This window comes from Phyllopteryx taeniolatus, chromosome 1 (assembly GCF_024500385.1).
Source record: "Phyllopteryx taeniolatus isolate TA_2022b chromosome 1, UOR_Ptae_1.2, whole genome shotgun sequence".
Classification (NCBI taxonomy): Eukaryota; Metazoa; Chordata; class Actinopteri; order Syngnathiformes; family Syngnathidae; genus Phyllopteryx; species Phyllopteryx taeniolatus.
This window is the reverse complement of record NC_084502.1, coordinates 30,235,106-30,262,622: the sequence shown is the minus strand read 5'-3', so window position 1 is coordinate 30,262,622 and position 27,517 is coordinate 30,235,106. Positions and strand designations below refer to the sequence as shown.

At 42.4% G+C, this 27,517-nt stretch overlaps 2 protein-coding genes across 8 annotated transcripts in view; one reads left to right on the top strand and one right to left on the bottom strand.

Annotated features, from left to right (window-relative positions):
- The first annotated feature begins 1,356 nt into the window (after positions 1-1,356).
- On the top strand, positions 1,357-21,921 carry LOC133484702 (ataxin-7-like protein 2). 5 transcript variants are annotated; one of them, XM_061787686.1, is made up of 10 exons: positions 1,359-1,664; positions 2,311-2,382; positions 5,059-5,365; positions 6,645-6,865; positions 7,791-7,861; positions 7,952-8,061; positions 11,076-11,247; positions 14,590-14,711; positions 16,414-16,768; positions 18,821-21,921. In XM_061787686.1, the coding sequence occupies exons 1-10, from the start codon at positions 1,568-1,570 to the stop codon at positions 18,845-18,847; spliced, it is 1,554 nt and encodes a 517-aa protein (XP_061643670.1). In that variant the 5' UTR covers positions 1,359-1,567; the 3' UTR covers positions 18,848-21,921. The 5 variants fall into 5 exon arrangements, 3 of the variants coding, with proteins under 3 accessions (XP_061643670.1, XP_061643663.1, XP_061643688.1); XM_061787679.1 differs by having other exon boundaries at positions 7,791-7,870; XR_009790475.1 differs by lacking the exon at positions 11,076-11,247 and having other exon boundaries at positions 1,357-1,664.
- amigo1 (adhesion molecule with Ig-like domain 1) overlaps positions 5,201-27,517 on the bottom strand; it is a 42,184-nt gene continuing 19,867 nt past the window's right edge. The window contains exons 4-8 of one of the 3 annotated variants that reach the window (XR_009790485.1): positions 26,460-26,753; positions 26,147-26,349; positions 25,820-26,021; positions 7,890-7,985; positions 7,307-7,804 (exon numbers count right to left, since the gene is read on the bottom strand). The gene's annotated coding sequence lies outside the window, so the exon portion shown is untranslated. Of the gene's footprint in view, positions 5,338-7,305; positions 7,805-7,889; positions 7,986-25,819; positions 26,022-26,146; positions 26,754-27,517 lie in introns of those variants that run through there. The other 2 variants (XR_009790486.1, XR_009790484.1) reach the window with 2 other exon arrangements.

The window sequence follows — 27,517 nt, the reverse complement described above, 5'->3', positions numbered from 1 at the left end:
AATCCAGAAAATCACATTGTCTGATTTTTAAAGAATTAGCAAATCATGGTGGAAAATAAGTATTTGATCACCTACAAACTACAACTATTTTTCCTACGGCCATCGGGACCTCCACCGCCAGCAAGGGAACTAAATCTGGGAGCCGTCACGATGCAGCAGCGAATCAGATAAGAGTTGAGCATTTCCTTGTATATACCTAGGACTCTATTAAGGTTACTTTGCACTATGGAGTCGGAAAAAAAGACCCACACCGTACTTTTCAGTACTGTCGTCTGTACTTTTGCCCATATGACAAGGCAACAGACACACGGCAAAGATTTTGTGTACGGTGTGTTATAACGCAACTCGAGCGAGGGGCACACAATATATAGGAATACTGCATCCTATGTAAAAGCATGTGCCATGTCACTGAAACATATATGAATATGTAATACGTACAGTCGTGCCAAAAAATATTGGAACCCCTGGAGTGGCATTATTTCAAGCCATGAGTGTATAAAAAGACACGCTTTTGACATACCGTCACATCGAGCCAGTGGCCACTCTCTTTTTCTGTTGTACAGCTGCTACTTGGCTGCTCTGACCTTTAAACAGGCAGTTCATGCTAGAAAGCTCTCCAATGTGGCTGAATTACAACAATTCTGCAAAGATGAGTGGGCCAAAATTTCTTCACAGCGCTGTAAGAGACTCATTGCAAGTTATCGTAAATGGTTGATGGCAGTTGCTGCTGCTAAGGGTGGCCCAACCAGTTATTAGGTTTAGGGGGCAATCACTTTTCACACAGGGCCAGTGGATTTTTTCTCCCTTAACAATAAAAACCTTCATTTAAAAACTGCATTTTGTGTTGTCTTTGACTAATATTTAAATTTGTTTGATGATGACATTTAAGTGTGACAAACATGCAAAAAAAATAAAAATAATAAAGAAATCAGGAAGTGGCCAAACACTTTTTCACACCACTGTAAGTATTGTTGTAAAACACAACACATGTATGGTTTTGTACTGCATTTGCATGGCTTGTGGTGGCTGTTCAAACAGCTGGCTCGCTCGCTCCAAACTCAGAAATGCACTTCTAATAGTCTGTGAAAGCTTATTTTACGAAGCCATCCTCCACGAAATGGGCCCGAACAACACAATTCTGCTTCCGAAGCCCTTGGTAATTTCTTCCAAAATAAACTGAGGCTGTTTATTCCTCACCTCCTCTGAGTTTGGCAGGTGCAGCAAAGTTAAAGCTTGTCACATGATGCAGCCGTGTTGCCACTCAGCGGTTTTTCCTGAAATGAGTGGGTGTGTAGCAACCACCAAGTGGGCAGGTACTTGAATATTAATTGTCAAACCTGCGTCACAGCATCTGCAATTTCACATCCTGTCGTTTGCAAGTGGTTTTGGTGTTCAAAGGCTATTGCATTCTTTTATTAAATCAGAACTGTGAGGCAGATGTGCTAAGCAGTCGTGCACCGTGCCGCCACTACTACTACTACTACTACTACTATTACTACTACTACTGCATTTCGCGGGCACTGTGTTATGACGTCACTATTGTGCGCAGGTCATAGTGACCACAACAATGGCCGCGGTTGACGGCCGACGTCTTAATCTCGAGGATTTTGTCGGACTAAATTGGAGTTGCTGGGTGGACGGAGTGAATATTTTGACATCGGACGGTGAGTCATACACGCTGTCCCCAAAATCCCGGCGTCATTATTGTCACGCTGACGACTACTTGGAATTTTGTGTTTGTGTGTTCGGGTGTGGATTATAACAGGAGTCGGGAGAAGCGGCGGCATTTAAAAGTTAGCTAAACAAAAAGCCGCTGGGTCCTGCTGTAGGAGCCGAGTAGTTACTTCCCTCGCTCGAAACACAAACTCTTTCAATCATTTTTCTATTCATCATCATAACACGTAACTTGCGTTTGTTTCAATATGTTGACACGTGTCATTAGAAAGATTTCTCGACATACTTTCCTAGCCATACTGACAGCACTGTTCGTCGTTATTGTGTATACAGTACACAGAAATCACGAAAATGAAAACAATGTAGATATAACGTAAGGAAAAAAAACATTTGCAACTCAGCTCAACTCTACCAGTCCAGTGAGCAGTCCATAGTTTGTTTGTGTCTGTCTCTCACCAAGTCAGCTGGAGGGACTCTGCAAAGTACGTTTTGCTTAATGTTTCTTGTGCTAAGTGAATGTACAGTACTGTGTTCTTTGTCATTGTAAGCGTTGTCGTGCTGTACTGTATATGTTGATACTAGTTTGGCAATCCATGGATTGATTGATTGACTGACGCTGTTTCATCTTGCATGCAGCTGGGACGTGTCCACAAGGAGCCAGCAAGTATGGGAGGAGGTGCCGTGAGAGCATGAGCCTCTGGAAAGAAGGTAATACAAAAAGGAGTTCCACTTATAATCGGAATCTCTTTATTGTCCTGTGAAGGGAAATTGGTGTTGCAGCAGTAGCACACAATAGACAAAGGTACACAATGACAAAATCAGCAGTGAGAATGAAACCCAATTAAGTTTAACACACACTTGCAAAAAAATAAGAAAAAAAACAGCATAAATAGACATAAGATCACTAACAAACAGTGATGCAGTAATGCGTTACTCCAAAATACTGCCACTTTGAGAAACGAGTAAAGTAAGACGTTACTTTTCCCGTGAAAGTAATTGGACTACAGTTACTTCTTCCAACCAACAATAGTTACTTTTGCATCATCAATGTCTCTCACCAAGTACTAATTTGTAGCTGGTGATTCGAACAAAGAGCAGTGCAGTTCTGCAGAAGCATTTAACCAAGACCACTCTTTTTTTCAACGAATAAAAGAACGCGATTGGGAAGTGAATGTTTATTACACAATGCAGTGTGATTGTGCAGTAGCACAAATGTGCAAAGAAAAGCACGATTTCACTGTCGCCACACAATTTTCATTTTCCTTCGTAAAAAGTGTATTTGATTGTTGTTACTTTTTATTTACACATTAAAAATACAGTTTTACTGGTGTGTTAAATGGGCAATGCATTGGGGGTTAATTATTCATACCGAAGTGCACGACCATAAACCGGTCATGGAGGGTAAGGACTGACTCACTGAAGGAGTTACAATACTTAGCTTAAATAATATTTACAATGAAAAGTGAGAACTTTCAACTTTGTCTGGAGTCCGCACTGTGAGCTGGTTTAACGTGCTGCATGGCTGACGTCACGTAGTAAATCACCCACAGTCAAATCATCAACAGCTTTGCTAGTTAAACAGCTGCTTAAACTTGTCACTTGTCTCGCTCTTCGGAACAAAATTAATGTGGTGGGAGCAATGGTGTGTGCGTCTGTGTGTCTGTCTGTCTGTCTGTCACTCACTTTTACGTGCACGCACAAACACACGCACAGTTGCCTTCATGGACCACAGTCGGCATCTGCCTGTTTGTCTATCTGCCTGCCTGTCTGCCCGCCTGTCTTTCTGTCTGTCTGCCTTCCTGCCTGCCTGCCTGTCTGTCTGTCTGTCTGTCTTTAAAGAAGTGTACTGAGAATTGAGTGCTTGTTTATGTTTAGATACTTACTGTACTGTGTTGGCATGTCAAGTCTGCACTAAGTTGCTCATGTAATGTGGCTTCATCTTGATGACATAGTTCTGTAACTTGTGTGGTATACATTACCAAGTAATGGGTACGGTGAAGCTAATGCTTTTTTTGTATTGTGGATAAGTGATATTCCTGCCACTTGGCAGCTGCTGAAAGTAACTAAAACGTTAGTTTTTGCTAACTTTGTTACTTTTGAAATCACGTAGTCAGTAAAGGAACTAATTTACTTTTAAGCTCAAGTAATCAGTAAAGTAACTAAGTTACTTATTCAAGGTAAGTTACTTATTCAAGGTAAATATGGCAACATTGCTAACAAATGCATGTGTTGATGTGCAAATAAGGAACATTAGTGCAAGAAGAAAGTTAATAACCTACTGTCTGACTTCCATTAAGTAAATGAATTGTACTGGAGATAAATGAAACTTGGAGTCTTTTCGTCTTCCTCCTAGGCGCCCTAAAACACGACCTGTGGGCAAAAGCTCAAACTTGTTTATAAGTGGATGATTAGGACAATCTAGAATGACGTAAGATTTCCTCGAGACAACCGGCCTCATTCACTAAAAAATGCGTAAAAATATTCGTACTCTGCACACTAGTACAGTGTATACGCAAAATCACTGTCAGATTCATGACACATGCACACCAACTAATTTTCGTCTCACCACTTTAAGTATGTTAGTGAATATTTCCTATTTCCCTGTGTTTGATGCAAACAAGATAGGCAGGAGGTATGAAGTTGCGAGAGATGGCCCCAAAAATTAAAAGAAGAAATTTGGAGTGTTGATGACAAACAAAAAAGATACCCGGGCCTCTATCACAAAGGCTTTCAATGCAGTGTCACCTGAGGTCTGCAGCGTGCCTCATGTTTTTTTTCATTGTTTGTGTGTACGCAGAGCCTGAGGAATCTGTCTTTATTCATAGAGTATGAACAAATTCAAGTAAGATATTGATGAACAATGTATTTGTGCGTCAAATGTTTGCACGCACGATTTATGCATAAATTTGTGCATATGCCGTGCTTGTGAATCAGGCCCAATATTTCCCCAACCCATTCAATACAAGAGAAATGGCGACAAGTTTGCCACTTGACCGCATTGTAGTGACCACATAAGCTACACTAATTACACTTTCGTTATTTCTTTACATTATCGTATTTTTATATTATATTTTTGTACAATACAGTGCAATTTTTTTTAAACGTGGAACAAAAAAATTATGTTTTTCAAAGGCTGGAACGAATTAATGACATTTCAATGGTGAACGTTAATTAGATATACAGTACGAGTAAATTGAGTCACAAGCTTTTTTAAAAAAAAATTTAATTTACAGAGTGGTAAAGTGGGTCAGTCGCCAGGTGTGCAAATTTGTTTGCGGTTGCCCTGTTCCGTCTCATTCAAATGTATCGCTCAGTGTGCAGCTGGATGACACTGTCCTCGTCTACAACTTTTGCATTTCTAGTTGTGTGCGTGCTCCTCTACAGACATGCACATCTATGGCGAGTTTCCCTCCCGTGACAACTTCTACTTGGTGGTGTGCAGCCACTGTGGCCAAGTGGTGAAGCCACAAGCCTTTGAGAGACACTGCGAGAGGCGACACAGCCTTCTCCCCAAGACGTGCACACAGTGGCGTTGCTTGGCCCCTCAGCCGCGACCTCGCCCCGGCTGCCCTGTCAACCTTTTCCCCTCCACGGAGGATGTTGGACATCTGGCAGAATTGACTTTCAGCTCCAATGTGGCCTCCCCTTGCCAGCAATACAAGCCTGTCAACGGCCAAAAGGAAGATGGGAGGTAAATGAAATGGTGGTACAGTGAGTGAATCCCCGTAATTCACGGGGGTTAGGACTTAGCCCAGTTGGGAATAGCAAAAATTTGCGAGTAATTGATGCCCCCCCCCCCCAAAAGGTTTATACTTTATACTGTAGTCTAATTCACGTGTAAATGAAGATAAGGTCATCTGTATTCGTCCCACAACGGGGAAATTTCCTTAGTTTCAGCAGCAATAGTGGAAATAAGGAAATAAATAAAAATGGCATGCAAGGAGGACGAGGTGATATTTACCCATTGTATATGCTCAAGCACATTAACATAACATAATAATATACATTCACATGTACACAGTGCAGAAGGCAGAATTCACAAAATTATTCTTATAAAGAGGCCATAGAGGTCAGAGTTGAATTTTTATCAGAGAAGACATGAAGAGAAGACCAATGATTTGCAAATCATATTCAACCTAGATTTAATTGAATACCCTACAAAGACAAGATATTTAATGTTCAAAATAAACTTGATTGTTTTGAGCAAATGCTCATCAAACACCGGTTTGGAACATCCCACAGGTGAACAGGCTAATTGGGAACAGGTGGGTCCCATGATTGGGTACAAAAGGAGCTTCCCTGAATTGCTCAGTCATTCAGAAGCAGAGATGGGGCGAGGTTCACTTCTTTGTGAACAAGTGCATGAAAAAATAGTCGAACAATGCACCCGACCCCTATGGCCCCTCCCACAGGTGGTGAGCCCATGAGAAGGGAGACCCACGTTACCCTTTCGGCCTGTGCCCGGCTGGGCCCCATGGGTGCAGGCCCGGCCAGCAGGCACTCTCCTTTGAGCCCCACCTCCAGGCCTGGCTCCAGAGGTGGGCCCCAGTGACCCACGTCCGGGCAACGGACGTCGTCGTCATAAGGGGTCTTTGAGCCGTGCTTTGTCTGGTCCCTCACCTTGGACCTGTTTGTCATGGGTGACCCTGCCATTTGAACTCGAAACTGTTCAGCTTATTCAGGACATGTTCAGAACTATCTGGCTAGCACATTCCCCAAATTCTCACATTTTTACAATACATTTCCCAAATTAATAGATATTTTACAGCTTTACTTCCTCTTTCCACTATTCTAGACCAATTCAAACTATTTAAACTTCAGATTTCATTCCAGATTTTAGCAGTCCAATTAATTGCACAGAATGTAAAGTTCAGCGTCAGCTCTTCAGCATGCACACCCAATTTCTCCAGCATTGCATTCTCGAGTTTATTGTTACTATTTTGCACAACATTCCCTCTCCCTTTCTGCAGTCTGTCTTCAGCAGTGAACCTGCCCATTCCTCACCAGTCTGCTTCCATACTTCAGAGCGGGGGTCCTCCGTCTCAGCCCCCAGGCCTCGGTTGTTCCTCTTCGTCCACTATCTCACCCTCAAAGAGAGCCCCTACGCTTGCAGCCGAGCGCTCAAGTGACTCTCCTGCTCCACCTCTGCAGGGAACAATAACCCACAGCCGGATTTGCAGAAATGCTGAAAGTAAGTCTTTCAATCCTGCATCGTGGGTTGTCTTCTCCTGCTCCTTTTCTGTCTGTCCATATGGGGACATTACCTTTTGCATAATGTAACTATTTGGCACCCGGGAAGTTTCACCCGCCTGTTGCAGTTTGAATTGATCCGTTTAATAACCTGTTTTCGTCAAAATACCCCAAGGGGCAAGAATGACATATTTTAGCCTTGCTGAAATTAGCCTTGTTTGAGTCTAAAAAAAAAAGTGAGTGTGCACTCTTACATTGCACGCAAGCCCAAACAAAGACTGCATGGATTAGACTTTCTCTGGTGCAGGCAGCACTTCACCAAGCTGTAGAATTACACTTGTCAATGAGTGTACGGTTGCAAGAAAAAGTACATCCATGACCTGGACTTTTGCATAAATTGCTTATAAAATACAATTTAATCTTCATCTAGGTCACAACAATAGACAAATACATTCTGCTTAAACTAATACCATGCAAACAGTTTTCTGTTGTCATGTTTTTTATTGGACACACCATGTAAACATTCAAAGTGCAGGGTGGAAAAAGTATGTCAACCCAAAGGCTAAAGACTTCCATGAGCGAATCGGCGTCAGTAGTCAGCCATCCTAGAGTCCAATCAGTGTGACGAGTTTGGAAGTGTTGATTAAAGCTGCCCTGCTCTATAAAAAACAAAAACACAAACTGTTTTTTTCTCCAGCATTCTCAAGGAGCATTGTCTCTCAACCATGCCATGTGCATTGTTTGTCAGTATATGCCCTGATATAGACTTACGACCAGTCCGGGGCGAAATGAGGACAAGCATTTTAGAAGATGGATGGATGTTATTACGAAGGCAGAATGTTTTGTTTTGTGAAATGTCGCCTGTTATCAAGTGGAATTGCCTGTGTGTCCTCCTGACATTTATTGCGTTGTCTTTTCCCTCTTAGAGCAAGATTGGGACCTGAAGAATCAAAGCTGTGCACCAGATTCACAAGGACAGAAAACACCCAGCAAACGAGTATGCAATGTAAACCATTTTAATCTACCTTTGTCTTCATTGTTTTTGTCACGGTTGTCATGGTGAGGACGTATGAACGATGTTCTTCAGACTGAAGGTGCCTCGGTGGCCTTGATGCGGCATGCTGCAGGTCGACATGTGGAGCAGCATCATTTGGACAAACAGAAAATAGCAAATGTGAAAAACTGCCACATTCTCAGGTATTTAGAGGAAACATACTGTGCATTTTTTCATAATTTTAAAGGATTCCCAGGTGTCCAAATTGAAAGCTTGCTGACATTGTTTTGTCAAAACACGCAAAGTATCCACTTGTGACACTTTAAATCACTCGGTTTTGGGGATGCGGTTCTCATGCAAATGAATCACAACTCACCATGATGACCATGGGCAGAGCTAGTACGTTGCAGTGAGATGAGTACTACTATCAATCATCAATCAATCAAACTTTTTTTATTTATTTATTTATTTTTTTTATACAGCACCATTCATATTCAAAAACCAACGGCAAGTGCTTCACAAGACAAATGATAAAAAACATTATCACAACCCTCTCAACCACCCGCAGCCTCTGAGCCGCTGCGACACCCAACACTCATGTAAAAGTAGTTACAGATGATTAAATGCATAACATAGCTGCTGCGACATGGCTGAGCACAGAGTTGAGTGAAGAAATGCCATCATGAAAGGCCGTCAACACCAGAAAGTGAGAGCTGACGGGACCCCAGTGAGAAAACACTGGAACATAAAAACAAAAGAACAAGCTAAAATAAATAAAATTAACTAAGACTACTGTATGAGACCTAGAAGAGCTACAATAAATAAATAAATGGGCGGACTCCGGCAATGTTTTTCAGTTCAGTTCAATCTAGTTTTCACTATGTTACTAATGTGTGGGATAAAAGTTAGGTCATAGTCAAAGACAACACCCATGTTTTTGTCTTCTTCTGCTGGGTTAAAAGAAAGTTGTAATTTTAACGTAAGTTTCTCTCTTCGAGTTTCAGGACCTACAATAACTAAAACATCAGTTTCGTCCTGGTTGACCTTAACGAAATTGTCTGCCATCCTGGAATGAATTTCTAAAATGCAGTTAAAGACTATCCATAGGGCTGTGGTCATCAGGAAAAACTGAAATGTACAGCATAGTGTCATAAGCACAACTATGAAAATTTATTCTGTGTCTCCTGATGACCCCGCCAAGTGGCAACATGTACAAATTAAAAAGTTTTGAACTTAAAATTGAACCTTGGGGAATACTACAATCCAACCTGTGACCTCCTAACAAGGAGTCAACACCCATGATGACATTTATTCTCAGACAGTGAGGTAGGATTTGAACCAGTTAAAAACAGTACCAATGTGTACCCTGGTTAAAAGAATATTGTGGTCTAATTAATGTATTAAATGCTGCACTCAGATCCCATAAGACAAGGACAGAGCGTTTTCTCATGTCCATATTAAATCTTCCGTTTAAAACTTTGATCAATGCTGTCTCGGTACTGTGATTTGTTTTGAAAACCATCCATCAACCATTTTCTTATCCGAGGTTGGGTAGCGGAGGAAGTAGTTTTAGCAGGGATGTCCAAAATTCCCTCCCAAGTGTTTCTCTTTTCTAAAATTTTACTTAAAAAGGCAGATTGGACACTGGTCTGTATTTCTTAAGATCTGCAGTGTCTAAATTATTTTTCTTCAGAAGGGGCCTGACAACGTTTATCTTAAAAGCACATGGAAAGACCTCTCTCTAAAGAGAACAATTTTAAATATCTAGGACGTCCTTAGCCAGAAAGTCGAAAAACATTTTTTAAAATCATGTTGGGATTGGATTTAAAAGGCAGGTTGTTGGCTTTAACTGGGACACAACCTTCGCCAGTGTTCCCACATCAACTAGAGCAACACTGCCCAGCGCTTCCTCACATAAAAACAAAGGTTCCGCTGCATTGAAACTATTAGGTTGTGGTGGAATAAAAGATTCCACCCATCCATCCATTTTCTGAGCCGCTTCTCCTCACTAGGGTCGCGGGCGCGCTGGAGCCTATCCCAGCTAACATCGGGCAGGAGGCGGGGTACACCCTGAACTGGTTGCCAGCCAATCGCAGAGCACATACAAACAAGCAACCGTTCACACTCACATTCACACCTACGGGCAATTTAGGGTCTTCAATTAACCTACCGTGCATGTTTTTGGGATGTGGGAGGAAACCGGAGTGCCCGGAGAAAACCCACGCAGGCACGGGGAGAACGTGCAAACCCCACACAGGCGGGGCCGGGGATTGAACCCCGGTCCTCAGAACTGTGAGGCAGATGCTCTAACCAGTCGAACACCGTGCCACACTAAAAGATTCCCTTATTGTTTTGATTTTTTGCTGAAGTGAGCTGCAAACCTCTCCCATTTTGCATCAGATACCCTGATGGGAATTTTAAAAACAGGGTTGATCAAGTGGTGAGAACTTTTGGGTTATCGTTTATTTTTTCATCAGGTTAGAAAAATGTTTGCCTTGCATTTCAGATTATTATTATTTTTTTTTGTATTTAAAATTTATTATTATTATTTTTTTTAAATTGTAGATGATTCAGTTGTCATTAAGCATTTGTAGATCAATTTCAAGCTTATTTTTACGAGCAAGAGTGTGAAGAAGAAATTGAGCACTCTTAAAATTTTTATTGCGTTTTCCCTGGTGGAAGCAGCACTTTGTCACCAAGTTGTCAAATTACATTTGTTAGTTATTGTAACCTTTCCTTGTATGTGGCGCATGCAGCGAACACATCGCCAAACACAATTACCACGCCTTAGTGTCGATAACTTGCCTACCATTCAAGTATGTGCCGCTTATTAGAAGCTAACGTTGATAACGCTGTTAGCCAACGAATTGGAGGACCCCAAAGGTTCCCAGACCACGAAGGTTCATAGACCTCAAAGGTTCCTGTGCCTCCAAAGTTCGCAGATCCCAAAGATTTCCCGGACCGCAAAGATTCATGGACCTTAAAGTTTTCCGGACCCCAAAGGTTCATAGATCCCAAAGATTCACGGACCTCAATGGTTCCTGGACATGATTTAGTTTTGCACTGTATAGTATACTTGGAAGCATTCTCCCAGTCTAGCTGCCAACTCTGTGTGTGGGCACATTATGTAAATTGGCCAGATTGTGACATCACAATGTAGAAGTCTACTCAACTCCAACAAAACGCATTTGTATCGCTCTCATCTTGGTCCCGTCAGGGCTACATCACAAAGGTTTCCAGAAGACGAGGCAGATGGCACAGTCAGCGTGGAGGTCCAAACCCCGTACCCCTTCAACCAGGGCCTCCTCTCCAGCGAGGAGAACGAGGATAACGAGGGAGAGGACGCCATTGACCTGCCTGCAACATCTTGGCACCCCAAACCTCTTGGTGTGAGTTCCAGTAAGGCACACTGCAGTCAACTCTCAGCATCTATAGTAAAATGGCAAACAGGGGCTATAGCATCTAGATGGCCTATATTTCACTAACAAGTTCTCTTTATGTATTTGTTGCTCAACAAAATGAAACTGGCAGTTATTTCCTATAGTATCAATCTGTTTCGGAGCAATCAGTAAATAAGTAATTGCCCTGGTAACCCAGATTTTTCATCACCAAAAACAAAACGCCCCCTTGCCTTGGTGTGATGTCAGTGACAGAACTGAAGACCAAAATTGTGGACAAAGGGATATACTATACTATAAAGTGGCATTATTTACTCATATTTTATACAGTGGTGTGTGAAAGTGTTTCCCTCATTTCCTGATTTCCTTTTTTTTCTTCATGTTTGTCACACTTAAATGTTTCCTATCATCAAACAAATTTAAATATTAGTCAAAGGCAACACTAGTGAACACAAAATACAGTTTGAAAATTGTTTTTATTATTAAGGGTGGAAAGAAATCCAAACCTACATGGCCCTGTCTGAAAAAGTGATTGCCCCCTAAACCTAATAACTGGTTGAGCCACCCTCAGCAGCAACAACTGCAATCAAGCATTTGCGATAACTTACGCTGTGGAGGAATTTTGGCTCACTCATCTTTGCAGAATTGTTGTAATTTGGCCACATTGGAGGATTTTTGAGTATGAACCATCTTTTTAAGGTCATGCCAGAGCATCTCAATAGGATTCAGTTGAGGACTTTGTCGAGGCCACTCCAAAGTCTTCATTTTGTTTTTCTTAAGCCATTGAAAGGTGGACTTGCTGGTGTGTTTTGGATCAGTGTCCTGCTGCAGAACCCAAGTTCGTTGCAGCTTGAGGTCACAAACAGATGCCAACGGACATTCGCCTTCAGGATTTTTTGGTAGCCAATAGAATTCATGTCTCCATTTATCACAGCAAGTCTTCCGGGTCCTGAAGCACTAACACAGCCCCAAACCATCACACTACCACCACCACATTTTACTGTTGATATGATGTTCTTTTTCTGAAATGCGGTGTTACTTTTACGCCAGATGTAATGGGACACACACTTTTCAAAAAGTTAAACTTTTGTCTTGTTAGACCACAGAGTGTTTTCCCAAATGTCTTGGGGATCATCAAGATGTCTTCTGGCAAAATTGAGACAAGCCTTAATGTTCTTTTTGCTCAGCAGTGGTTTTCGTCTTGGCATTCTGCAATGCAAGCCATTTTTGCCTACTCTCTTTCTTATGGTGGAGTCATGAACACTGACCTTAAGTGAGGCAAGTGAGGCCTTCAGTTCTTTGGTTGTTGTTGTGGGGTCTTTTGTGGCCTCTTGGACGAGTTGTCGCTCCGCTGTTGGGGTTATTTTGGTTATTTGGCCGGTCCTTCCATGGAAGGTTCACCACTGTTCTGGTTTCGCCATTTGTGGGTAATGGCTCTCACTGCGGTTTGCTGGAGTCCCAAAGCTTTAGAAATGGCTTTATAACCTTTTCCACACTGATAGATCTCAATAACATTTTCTCAATTTATTCCTGAATGTCTTTAGATCTCGGCATGAAGTTTAGCGTTTGAGGATCTTTTGGTCTGCTTTGTCAGGGAGGTCCTATTTAAGTGATTTCTTGATTGAGAGCAGGTGTGGCAGTATTAGGCCTGGCTGTGGCTAGAGAAATTAAACTTAAGGTATGATTAAACCACAGTTTATGTTTTAATGGGGGGCAATCACTTTTTCACACAGGGCCATGTAGGTTTAGATTTTTTTCTCCCTTAACAATAAAAACCTTCATTCACATTTGAGTGTAACAAACAGGCAAAAAAATAGGAACTCAGGAAGGGGGCAAAAACTTTTTCACACCACCGTATATCGTTGTGTGGCGTTTGCATGTTCTCCCCGTGCCTGCCTGGGTTTTGTCTGGGCACTCCGGTTTCCTCCCACATCCCAAAAACATGCATTGTAGCTTGATTGAAGACTCTAAATTGCCCGTAGGTGCGAATGCAAATGGTTGTTTGTTTATATGTGGCCTGCGATTGGCTGGCCACCAGTGTAGGGTGTACCACTCGCCCAGAGTCAGCTGGGATAGGCTCCAGCACGCCTGTGACCCTAGAAATGAATCTGCACGCACTTATGCGGTTGCCTTACTTCAGCCATGAAGTATTACAGCGATTGATTTTAGCAAAACAAGAGTACTCAAATCTATCTAACATCATTTTCACTATTGTCCATAAAAACACCCAGACTTTCAATAAAGGTGACACTTACACCGCAAAACACCTACTACTGTAGTTTAATAAAGAAATATGCTCATCTTTCGTCACTGACGTCAGCAGGCTCATGGAGGATTTCTACCTAAATGTGGGCGTCCCAAAATCGGACTGAAAATCAAATATGTCTTCCGAAAGCAAACCTAAAATGACTACTGAGTCTTTTTTGGGGGGAATTTTTCCTGCAGGCATCGTTTTTTTGGAATGTTTTTGCTACATAATAGTTCCCAGGTGTCTTAATAACATGTCTGACATGTTTTAGTCAAAATGAATCAAAAATGATAGGCGCATTGTTGTAGCATATTTCTTGCTATGGTGTAATTGGCTCATTTTAGGTGTAGATCTGTCTCATGCAACAAAATACTGCTCGGCCAGTGGAGAGCCGGCTTTTGTAAAAATGGCAATCATTGGGGCTTCATAGTTTGTCCGTCTCCTCTTCCGTCTCGGTTGCTGCTTGCTTGTACTAGTGCAGTGGTGTCCAAACTATGGTCCGGGGGCCATTTGCAGCCAGCCGTCCATTGTTTTAGCAGCCCGCGGCAACACCTAATGCTTCATGAATAACGATAATTCAGGTTCAGAAGCAAAAATGTTTTACTCCAATTTCTACTGTTTGTCAAGGTCACATTAATGATGAATTATGATTCTCAAGTAAACACTGCTTTAAAGATTGTCCGCTTTTTACAAATTGCTTTTTTGTTTCTGATTCTAGAGATCTGCTCAGGGCAGGGGTGAATCTATTCTAGTGGGATACAGGGTTGTATCCCACCCAAAAATCACAAAAAAATCACAACCCATTTGCCGTATCACCATTTAATCACCAAGCCACTGAAATACACACGTCAATTCATGTGTGGGCATGACATTGCCATATACTCTGCACTCCCATGTTGACAGCTTAGTTGAACATTGTTAGCTAATGCTGGTAACTCTAATCTGTGCTAGCACTGCAGCTCTGCTTAACGTTTGGCTTTAAAAGTGGCTCTTGCTCTGGAACTTGATAACTTTTTTCCATAATAGTCTTTAATAATGGCATTAAGGCATGCTTTGAATCTTGTTTGACTTTGTTATTTGTGCAGCTATGCACTTTTGGATGCCGCACGCTTGGATGCAGCCTCTTCACCTTCGACAGACGCCTGCACCACCTGCGCTTTGCCCTCGCTGCCATGTTGGAGCGTCATGTTAGCTCCCACCTGTGGAAGTGAGTCACATTGCAACAGCTCTTCCTTTTACGGCGGTACTCAAAAGTTGGATCATGTCGCTGCTCCAACTTCCATTTGGCTGCTTTGCAAAAACAAATTGCACATTGAGATCAATTCTATTTGGAATAATTAATTACAAACTGCATGGAAACCATTCTTAATGTACAGGCCGCATGTGTAAGCATATGTTGATCGGAAGTGTTGTCCACGAAAGTCTTTTTCTTCATTTTATTAACATGAAGTACTTTAAAAAATGAAAAAGTTGAGCATAGAAAAATATTAAAACAATTTTTACTGAACATTACAATAAATGTAGAAAACTATAAAATAACAAAATGAACTAATGTACACTCGAGTGTTTTTGCAGATCTGCACAGCCCATGCTCGGACTGTGGTTATGTTTTATGTCCATCCATCCATCCCTTTTCTGTATTACTGGTTATTTGTTGAAGGGGGGATGTATTATGGTGTAATAGGGTGCAATGTCAAAACTACGACCAACAGAGGGCAGCGTTCGCTGCCTTACGTCCGGGCCGATGTGTTATTGGGAATCCCACTAGTTCTCGGCAGGACATGCAGCGCTGCAATATGGTTGGCTTCTGAATCACGGAAGGGCAGGTTAAGCAGGGTTAGGGTTAGGGTGGGTTAGGGTTAGTGATCATCATCGTAACGCTTCTCCACTGAAGTCCCATTTTTTGCCGTCTGGAAAAAGTAGGGTGTGTCCTTTCGGGATTCAGAAGCCAATCATATTGAAGCACGGCATGTCCTGCCTAGAACACAAGTGGCATTCCTAATAACCCCCAAAGAAGAGGCTCGCGTTCTGCAGGAAAAGGCTGACTGATTGGGCTTTGTCGTGGACATTTCTGTCATGTTTGATTAAGTAAATATGCTCACAGCTGATATGATTTCAATATGAAATTGATCGTTATCACTAATCGCGATCATATAATCGCCCAGGCCTAGTTTATTGTGTGTCATGTGGACCCTTTGTGGATGGTTTTTAGGAGGAGAATATCGCACTTGATGGTTGCGCCTTCACAGTAGCATGTTTGCAACAGCCCTTTTTTTGTGGAGGGGAATGTCAGCGCTATTGGACTGTCGGTGCTTGACTACAATGGTATGGCCGTGGGGCGCTTGTTGTTTAGGCAGTACTGCATGCATCATAGTGCACCTGGGCTTGTCCTGACAAGAAGTCGAGTGGGATTCATAATAATTCCTCAATGAGCAGTATATCAGTCTGTCTCATACTGCCCCCATATGGTCAAGACGGGCACACAAGAAGGAGCAGCATTTGATTGATGCAATGTGACAAAAACTGTTTTGTTTTTAAAATTATTTTGATTTCTAATTGTCATTACTGTATGCTTTTATAAACTGCAATAAAATAGAGTGCTATTTTTTTTCAATGAAATACACATTACAACAATTTTTGTTGGTTTTCTTGGAAGGCTGATACAGCTAATGGCATTTCCATTCTTTTCAACGAGAAAAGATGACTTGAAGTTTTTTGATTTGTGATCGTTGTCATGAAACGAATTAACCTCGTATGTCAAGGCACCACTGTGTTTGTATACAACACATTCAATCAAGTCACTTCAACATTATAGGTCCCCTTAAAGTTTTCTGAATGGCAATTTAGGTATTCTGTCATTGATATGAATCATGGAAGTTTGATGGGCTTCATGTTCATCTCATTTCCAGGAAGATACCTCAAGCGTCATCAACTCTCAGGTCACCTCATGTCGCAGGTTCTTCTGTCCAGATTGGTCGCGCACGCTCCCGCAGCCTCGCTGCCTCTACCTCACACCTGGAAAGCACACCTCAGGGTACCAAAGTGCCACGACCAACCAAAGGTCACGCCTCCGGTGGGAAAAAGTCGCACCATCCTCTTAGCTCAAGCTCCAACCGCAGGCCTCTTGGACAAAAGCGAAAATGCGACGGTGACTCGCAGCCTCTCAAGTGTCAACGTTTGAGCCCCTTTCCTTCCTCTTGGACGGGAGATGGCGTCAGAAATTTGCTGTCATGTGCTCCTGGCAATGGAAAGAGGTCTAAAAGAGTGAGTATACTTGCAGGTTGATATGGCTTTGCTAAGCCTCGCTCTCTGCATGTTGTCTCTCGGGAACTGGAATGATATTCCTGGATCAATTTGCCCTGCGGCATTTTTAATTATCCAAAATTGTTAGAAACCTTTACAAAAAATTCAAAAAAAAAACATTTTTTATACCCCATTCGGTCTACTACTACGTTTTATTGTAAATAAGTGAAATAAACCATTTTTGTTGCATAAGTTGATTATACTTATTAACCTAAGCAGAAGACATTTTCATCCCCAAAAACTACTTTCAACTTATTTGTTTTACTTTGTCTATTACACTTACTTCTGATTGGGGCTCATTTGGGCCAATTCTGTATTTGGAATTCACCATTGCTTCAAACCAAAATGGCTGACTTCCTGTTCAATTTCACATTCTGTTACAGTATGATAGACTTGTCCACACAGTTTCCTGTCGATTGGTGAAACTGGTGCCGGGGAAAACTTGGTAGTCCCTCTTTTTTTTTTTTTTAATGAAATTTGGTCCCCAAAATGGTGGCTTCCAACCGAAATGGCCGTCTTTCTGTTCAATTTTGTGAGTTCTTGAGACTTTTAATTTTTTGTAATGTTTTTATTTTTTTGTGCACCTTGTTATGATAGACAAGTCCAACCACTTTCATGTGGTGAAAGTGGTGCCCGGGGCTGTTTTGATTTACTGCATTTTCCCGACCATAAGGCGCACCGTTTTAAAAGGCACAGTCTCAGTTACGGGGTCTATTTCTGTATTTAACACATACATAAGGTGCACCGTATTATTGGCCACAGACATGGTAAGACATCCATCCATCCATCTTCTGAGCCGCTATTCCTCACTAGGGTCGCGGGCGTGCTGGAGCCTATCCCAGCTATCATCGGGCAGGGTACACCGTGCCGCATGGTAAAACGTACCATCTTAAAACATGTTGGCAAGCTCCGAGTTATTGCACTCAGTCGAATGGTGACTGTAGAGACGCTTCTCCCGGCTGTTCTTTGCTCATTAATCCATTGCTCGAGTTGGTCTTCCAACTCAGGCCACCTCGCCTTGTTTCCGCGGAAACGTCGCTTCGTCTTCTTGACTTGGCGAAGCTCGTTTTCCTGCTTCCTCCACTTGCGAACCATGGATTCGTTGATCTTGAATTCTCTCGTGGCTGCTCGATTCCCATGTTCCTCCGTGTAACTGATAGCTTACGATTTAAACTGTGCTTCGTAAGCGTGTCCCTTCGTAGGTGCCATTTTCGGGGGTCCTTAGCCAAACCGATGCTGTTTTGCACAATGCACATATCGACGCTATATACCTACTGGGGGCGTGCCTTTAGCGTCCTCCTTCACGCTCACCCTTCCCCCTCAGCCACATCCGCTTTTCCTCCGTATAAGCAGTGTGTCGGCAGGAAATGCTCCCAGTCAGTCAAGCGGAGCGCTCATCACACAACAACATTTATAGATTTTGGAACTGCGCACATAAGGCGCGCCGCATTATAAGACGCCCCGTCCATTTTGGAGAAAATTTAAGACTTAAGTGCGCCTTATGGTCGTGAAAATACGGTATATATTTTTCTACTTTCCACGAGACACAGATCATGTCAGGGATCCCTAATGCTTTCCCCTGGATACACACGCTTGCAGAAATTGCTGCGTTTTCAGCCATATTGAGGCCCCCAAAAGGCCATTCTCTAGTATAGAAGAATAAGAATAAACATAGCCTGCTGCTCGGGCCCTGAGTAGTTCAAAGTCAATCAATAATTATGTATTTTTTTTAATTATGTATAAAACTTCTTCTGCTTGCTGCTTTCACATATTTGCAACAACATTGTCAGTAATGGACTTCATATTGAGATGTTTATTGGGATTATCATTTAAATGCGCCTTAGTCAATTTGACCCAGGAACATTATAGCAGTGGTTGACAAACAAACATAACAGGACAGTTAATTGAGCAATCTTTTTTATTATGGTGGACCTATTGAGACATGTGGCTACTATTTAACAATGTAAGTCGAGTAGAAAGAGTCTAAGTTTGTTTGTGTGTTCCTCACTGCAGGCACAAAAGACGATGGAAAAAAGATGAAGCGGGGATTAGCGATCAAGACTGGCCCCCAGTAGCAAAAATTCATCAGTAGTGGACCCCCCCCAAAGAATTTTTTTTACAATTGACTATATTGATAGTTTAAACCCTAAATATACCCTAAACTATGATGCCAAAACACTTGAATATAATTTCAAACTAATCTTACAACATTGACTATATGAAGAAATGGTTTGCAACAATTCTCACACTTACTAAGTCGAAAGTTAAAGTTGCTGACCACGAGTGACGGCTAACGACCACTAGTGACCACTAACAGCAGCAAAATGGCGCTAACAACCACTAGTGAACGCTAACGACAACTAATGACAGCTGACGACAGCCAACGACTGCTTACAAGTAACAACAGGTAGTGATCGCCAGTGAGTAGAATACGAGGATGCTAGGACACAAGCACACTAAGGCGCAAGTAGGCTATGTCTACAGCTTGAAAATGCATCTTCCCTTTGGATCGTCCGCTGGTGCGGCCGCTTTACAGCGCCTCGTTGTTGCGGCAAGGGAAAGCACCAAGGTGAGATATATTCCAGCCACCGGAGGCTTTTACAGTGTTACACCACTATTCACGGAGGATAGGGATCGGGCCGGGCAGCGAATAGCGAAAATCTGCAGATAATTGACGGCCGTTATAATTGCATTTAACAAATTTTAAATGTTTTAAAAAAACAACACTGACAGCAAAACCTAAAATCCAGGATTAGGTGTATCCGTGGGTGTCATAGTATGAGTATGCAGTGGGTAGAGTAGCCAAATATGGTACTCAAGTCAGAGTACTGTTACTTTTGAATAATATGACTCAAGTAAAAGTAAAAATTACTCCTCCAAATATTTCCTTGAGTGAGAGTAAGAAAGTACTCAGTGAAAAAAAACTACTCAAGTAAAGAGTAACTGGTGAGTCCAAGATGAAGTAAAAAAATAGATTGCGCATGCAATCATGGATAATAAAAGTAGCGAGCGGCAAGTCGATCATTTTAGTGGAGTAAAAGTATTGGTTCTTCTTAACATCAGTAAAAAGTATGGGGTATTCAAACTACTCTGACAAGTACATCCATCCATCCATCCATTTTCTGAACTGCTAATCCTCACTAAGGGTTGTGGGTGTGCTGTAGCCTATCCCTGCCGACTCTGGGCGAGAGGCTGGGTGCACCCTGAACTGGTCGCCAGCCAGTCGCAGGGCACACATACACAAACAACCATTCGTACTCACATTCACACCTATGGACAATTTAAAGTCTTCAATCAACCTTCCATGCATTATTTTTGGAATGTGGAGGAAACCCAGTACCCGGAGAAAACCCATGCAGATACAGGGAGAATTCCACACAGGCTCTGACAATACAATTTATCCAAAATGTTACTTGAGTAAATGTAACAGAGTAAACGTAGCGCGTTACTACCCACCTCTGGTGGTGGTCCACTGTATATATTTTTGCATCTCATAAGTATGTAGTTGTATGTATGTAGGCATAAGAAAGATGCCAGACGAAAGCTGGCAGGTATATTGGCTAATAGTGATATTTGATGTGAGGCGTGGTTTCAGCGTACTGAGCGGACACGCTCAGTGTTTGAGAGCAGAGGCAAGTACTAGATTTTTCTTTATTTTTAAGCCTCATTTTAAATACTTTGTGATTTATTTATTTATTTTTTAATCATTCAAATTTGGCAGAGTTGTGACCAACACTTCTCTGTGGTGTGTCAAATTGAGAAGACATTTTCACTCTACCAAGACTTAAAATCAATCAAGGTCTTCTTCTTGTCCTTTCGGCTTGTCCTGTTAGGGGTCGCCACAGCGTGTCATCCTTTTCCATGTGAGCCTATCTCCTGCATCCTCCTCTCGAACACCAACTGCCCTCATGTCTTCCCTCACGACATCCATCAACCTTCTCTTTGGTCTTCCTCTAGCTCTCTTGCCTGGCAGCTCCATCCTCATCATCCTTCTACCAATATACTCACTATTTCTCCTCTGGACGTGTCCAAACCATTGAAGTCTGCCCTCTCTAATTTTGTCTCCAAAACATCGAACCTTGGCTGTCCCTCTGATGAGCTCATTTCTAATTTTATCCAACCTGGTCACTCCGAGAGCAAACCTCAACATCTTCATTTCCGACTTAAAATCAATCAAGGTGACTGACTAAAATCATTTAAGACGACTCACTAATTCAAGGCTCTCATCTATATTTGCTGCAAGCGGCTATGCCTCGTCATCAAGTCAAAAACACTTGATTAGAGACTAGTCCCCATAACTTAATTGTGGTGTATTATAGTTGACTAGTCCGTACAACCCGTAACAAGTACACAAGTGAAAAGTCCACTGAGACACAAGAAGGCGCAGATACAAGTCTAGTAGGACATAAGCCACGAGGACACAAGTACACAAAGTAGTTACCCCTGTTCGTATACAGTACAGGGGCCAAAGGTCATTAAATTAACAAACGGGCTCGGCTTGACTTCTATTTATGTCTCAGCGGATGTACATAAAAATACCTCATCATCAACATGCTAATGAAATACAAATTTTATTTACTTTGTTTTTTCTGTCCGAAAATAAAGGCTACAAGCTAAAGATCCTCACAAGAGTACAGCTTTCCTTTTATGAAATCAAATATTATTGCTGGGGGGGACTAAATGCTGTTCATGTCATTTCATGGTGTTTTGCGATTGGTTGGTTCGTTCACAACAGCGATACAAAGGCCCTGTGAGAGGATTTCTCTCGATTTCTGACACTAATTCATATCACTCTGTCGTCATCTTTCTTGTCTTACTTGGATGTACCACCACCGCTTTTCACCTACCATGGGCCGTTTTCCCTCGACATTGCGCCTCCTTCTTCTGAGACACTTGTGTAGAGCAGGCTTGAATACTCAACCAGTTGAGTGTGTGTGTGACCACGTTTCTTGCTTTTAGAAACCAACACAAATGGAGGGTTAAAGTGACAGCACTAATCTAGTCCTCAGGGTATCACAACTGGTTTGTGTAACTGAATTAATGCAGATCAAATACTCTTTTCTCTTCATCTGTAACCTTTAAAACATCTTCAAATAAAGCCACCGCAAAGATGAGTCTTTTTATTTATTTTCAAGTGGGTAAAATTCAGAACATCATTAGTGAATGAAATCCTTTTCTAGAAATGTTTCTGCTGCTTTCGTTTTGATCATTCGCTACTTCTGACAAACAAGATATACTTGACTTTCTGGTGCAATTTCAGGATAAACATTGAATGTACCATAACCTATACAGGTGAGCTTAATTTTCAGAGAGTCACAGAAGAGGACCTCTGAGGAAACTTTTCATGGATCAACAACACCTGTTGTGAATTTTGCCTTTCAACACCTTGTCATCAAACAGCAAGTTGTGCAAAAAGTAGTGAAACATTGAACAGTTGGACATTGACAAGTTTACAGAAGGTCACATTAAGTTCACTTGTAAAATTGAAATTTTATCCAAGAGTCAAGTATTTCTAACTTGACTCTCACACACCTGTCTATATAAGGTCTTGTAGTTGGCTGTGCATATCAGAGCAGAAACCAAGTAATGAAGTCTAAGGAATTGTCTGCAGACCAGATTGGTACAAGGCACAAATATGGAAAAGGATATGAAAGAATTTCAGCACCATTGAAGGTCCTGAAAAGCACTGTGATCTTGATTATTCGGAAATGGAAGATATTTGGAACCACCCGGACCCTTCCTATATCTGGCCAGCTGACAAAGCTGAGTAACCGTGGAAAAAGGGCCTTGGTCAGAGAGGTGAACAAGAAACCTATGGTCACTAAGACGGAGCACCAATGTTCCCTTGGAACCATACAGAAGGTCAACCATTGCTAACGCACTCCACCAATCAGGCCTTTATGGTAGAGTGGCCAGACGGAAGCCACTTCTCCCTAAAAGGCACATGGCAGACCACTTGGAGTTTGCCAAAAGGCACCTTAAGGATTCTCAAGGACCTACAGAAAAAAAATTCCCTGGTCTGATGAAACCAAAATAGAACTTTTTGGCCCGAATTGCAAGAGTCATACCTGGAGAAGAGGACGCACTGCCCATCACCTGGCTAACACCATCCCTACTGTGAAGCATGGTGGTGGCAGCATCATGCTGTGGGGCTGTTTTTCTGCTGCAGGAACTGGGCGACTAGTCCGCATAGAGCAGTGGTGTCAAACTCGTTTTTGTTACAGACAACATTTTATGGTTTCCCTCAGAGAGCTGTTTTGACTGTGCAACGATATAAATACTGTATTGAATCGCCTCATCGTATTATTGGGGCTTGGTTAAAAAATAATGCTTGGAATATCTCAAAACCTATTACATATGTCAATTTTAAATTTTTTGAATGACGCGGGCCGCGTAAAATGATGTGGTGGGCTGGATCTGGCCCCCGGGCCTTGAGTTTGACACCAGTGGCATAGAGGCTAAGATTACAGCTGCCAAATAGAGAGAAATTCTTCAAGAGAACTTGCTCAAGAGTGCTCTGAAACTCAGACTAGGGCGTCGATTCACCTTCCAACACGACAGTAACCCAAAGCACACAGCCAAGATTGCTGCCAAAGGTGCTTCAACAAAATATTAAGCCGTGTGTGTGAATACTCCTGTACCTATTATGTTTACATTTTCAATACATTTGCACAACTCTGAAAATATGTTTTTACTTTGTCATTATGGGATATTTTGTGTAGAAATATATCAAAAATACTTTCTGGTGGCACTGTGTGTTATATATATATATATATATTTCCCCCCCTTACCACTTATCCTGCGTGCTGGAGCCTATCCCAGTTATCTTCGGGCAAGAGGCGGGGTACACCCTGAACTGGTCGCCAGCCAATCACAGGGCACATATAAACAAACAACCATTCGCACTCACACCTACGGGCAATTTAGAGTCCTCAATTAATCTACCATCCATGTTTTGGGGATGTGGGAGAAAACCCACGCAGGCATAGGGAGAACATGCAAACTCCAGACAGGCGAGACCGGATTTGAACCCTGGTCCTCCGAACTGTGAGGCAGATGTGCTAACCAGTCGTACGCCGTTCCATATAAATAAAATACAATATGGAGAAGGCAGACCTACTAACAGTTAAAAATTGCCCCCATTCATCTGTTGCATCCGTGCTAAATGTGTCCTCATCTTAACAAAGCACGTGTTGGTTGATGCTACAGAATATGGTCCTGGCAAGAGGGACTTACTTTTCGCACCCACGCGGTTGAGGTGCCCTGAATATTCTGCCCATTTCACCCTCAGAGTACCTTGAGGGGCTATGCTGCCAAGACTAACATGTTTGGGACTTTTTTTTTTTTTTTACAACAGAATAATTTTTAATTTAACTATAGCGATAAGACCAGTGATTTTCCAAGTGTGGAGGAGCCCACCTACCATCAGTGTATTGGAGCGGGCCAGAATCGGCCTGTGGGGATAGAGAACACTAACTGCAATTTTTCAATAAAAGTAAAAGTTTCTAATTTTCTACAGTGAAAGTCATACTGACGACCACTTGAATCACATTCTGACATTGGCTGTTACTCAGGGTTTGACACCTGTTATTCATGCAGTTGTAATGGTTAAAAGATGCCAAGTTTCAGGAGCAAAGTAAGCCTACTTCATAGAAAATGCAGATCCACCTTCGCACTTTGAAGAATACAGTTCTTTGAAAACGAATACCTCCTTTGGAAATATTTTATTGCAAAATGTCAGTCAACAGCTTCGTTTCAAAAGAAACTGGTTTGGCAGTATCCATCCATCCATCCATTTTCTGAGCCGCTTCTCTTCACTAGGGTCACATGCTGCTGGAGCCTATCCAAGCTATTGTCGGGCGGGAGGCGGGGTACACCCTGAACCGGTCGCCAGCCAATCGGAGGGCACATAGAAACAAACAACCATTCGCACTCACATTCACAGCTACGGGCAATTTTAGAGTCTTCAATTAACCTACCATGCATGTTTTTGGGATGTGGGAGGAAACCGGAGTGCCCGGAGAAAACCCACGCAGGCACGGGGAGAACATGCAAACTCCACACAGGCGGGGCCGGGGATTGTACCCGGGTCCTCAGAACTGTGAGGCTGACGCTCTAACCAGTCGTCCACCGTGCCGCTGCTGTGTGTACATTGAGGAAAAAATGAAATGATTTTAGCAAATGGCTGCAATATAAAGAGAGAGTATTTTAAGGGGGTCTGAATACTTTCCGTACTCAGTAGTTGAGATCCACTGTGATCTGTAAGTTGCCCGTGTGTAAATGAAAACACTGATTCATAATACATTGTTGTTGAAATTGCACCAATTTGTCTTATGAAATTTCAGATTGCTAATAGTATTTGCAACAAGAGAGTAATATTTTTCAAATGTACTTTTAATTATTTGCCCCAAAACAATGGGGGTGGGGAAAATTAATTATTTATAGCTTATTAAGCCAAAAATATACTGGTCTGGCCGGTTTGAGATGATTGTGGCCTCTGAAGTTTGACACCCCTGCTCTAGTGGTTCATCAAGAATTAAATGTTCAAAAATGTACATGATGTTACAGGGGCTTAAAATTATTATTATTATTATTATTATTTAAATCCAGTACAGTAGTATTGAATTATTAAGTACAATACAGTTGCATTTAATATTTTAGAACTGTTTGTTTTCAAACATTTAGGTACAATTTGTGTTTAACTTATGTGCAATGCATTTTAATGGTATCATCCATTTAACTTATAAGTACAGTTTTTTTCCCCCCTATACATTTAAGTGGATGTCCCGGCTACATAATGTTACAGTGGCGTACCATAATATTAAATATTGTTACGGCTGCGTCAAAGGGACGAGACAGAAGGTCAACATGAAAACCTTCTAGCGGACCGGTACTTAAGGACGGTGGACGGAAAGCCACAAGAGGAAAACACTAAAGGAAGCTAGGAGAGCCAACTCTAACCTACACAAGGAAAAGAAACAAGAACAGAAAAAAAAACACAGTAGTACTTACGAGAAAACAGCAGACGAAAAGAGCTACCGGCAGGACGGAATGAACGTGGGAATGCAACAAAGCTGGCAAGGTAATGGCAACAAGCGAAGTACAATTTCTCGGCGTTTTCCTCCTGCGTCTCCCATGCTTAAATACACTGCTGATGACAAATCACCAGCAGTTGCATCGCGAGAGACTCCGCCCACCGACCTGCACCCAGGGACTGCAACACAACAGAAAATTCCACACAGGAAACAAGCAAACAAAACAGGATGTGTAAATTGAACTGAGTGAGAGTTAAGTCTTCGGGCTGCCCGGATGTAAGAGATTCTTGTGGTCTGTAAATACCTCAAACGGTGCCACTGCGCCCTCCAGCCAGTGCCTCCACTCCTGTAGAGCCAGAACAATGGCGGGCAGTTCCCTGTTACCAACATCATAGTTATGTTCAGCAGGACTGAGGCGACGCGAGAAGGCGCAGGGGTGCGCTCTCTGGTCGACAGGAGATCGTTGGGATAGTACGACCCCTACTCCAGAATCCGAGGCATCCCCCTCTACGATAAATGGAAGTTTTGGATCAGGATGAGTGCGAACAGGTAAACAGAAGCTTAAGAACAACAAAAGCCGATTCAGCTTCAGGGGTCCAAATAAAAGGTTTCTTTACTGATGTAAGCCTTGTCAAAGGTTCCGCCTTACAACTGTAATTCCGGATGTAACTCCTATAGAAATTGGCGAATCCGAGGAACCTTTGCAAGTGCTTCCTTGATGTCGGAGATGGCCAGTCGACCACAGCCTGTATCTTGGCTGATCGGGTCTTAGCTGGCCCGCCTCCACGATGAACCCCAGAAATTGAACGGAACGGGCATGAAATTCACACTTCTCTGCTTTGGCGTACAGACGGTTCTCAAGAAGTCTCTGCAAGACTCGCCGAACATGCTGCCGGTGTTCTTTGAGATCTCTGGAAAAAATGAGAATGTCATCCAAGTAAACAAAACAGAATCGATCAATCACATCGCGCAGTAAGTCATTGATCAAGTTTTGGAACACAGCGGGGGCATTCGTAAGACCGAACGGCATCATCAAATATTCAAACTGACCACTGGGAGTATTGAAGGCAGTCTTCCAGTCATCACCCTTTCTGATTCTAACTAAGTGATAGGCATTAGACAAGTCCAGCTTAGTGAAGATGGTAGCAGAATGCAACGGATTGAATGCAGAGTCCAACAGCGGCAGCGGGAACGTATTCTTGATAGTAATATCATTTAGGCCCCTGTAATCGACAAGGACGAAGCGTCTTGTCCTTCTTAATCGATGGAAAAGAATCCTGCTCCTACTGGGGATTTCGAAGGTTGAATGAGCTCCACGGCTAGTGAAGACGAAATATACTCCGTAAGAGCTTCCTGTTCAGGTTTGGACACCTGGTACAGTCATAAGGACGATGCGGTGGCAGGGATTGGGCTCGATCTTTACTAAAGACCAGGGGCCTCATGTACAAAAGGTACGTACGCACAAAAACGTGGCGTCCGGTCTTTGTCACGGCAAAGTTCAGATGTATCAAGAGTGACATGACCGTGGAAATGTGCGGTGCCTCACGCCAACTGCATGGCTGGCGTACGCACGTTTCTGCAGCTTTTGGTGATGTGGCGACACTTAGAGGTGATGCTGGGAAACTGTACTCATAAATCTGCACACCAGAGACACATGAATAATTAGCACTGATGA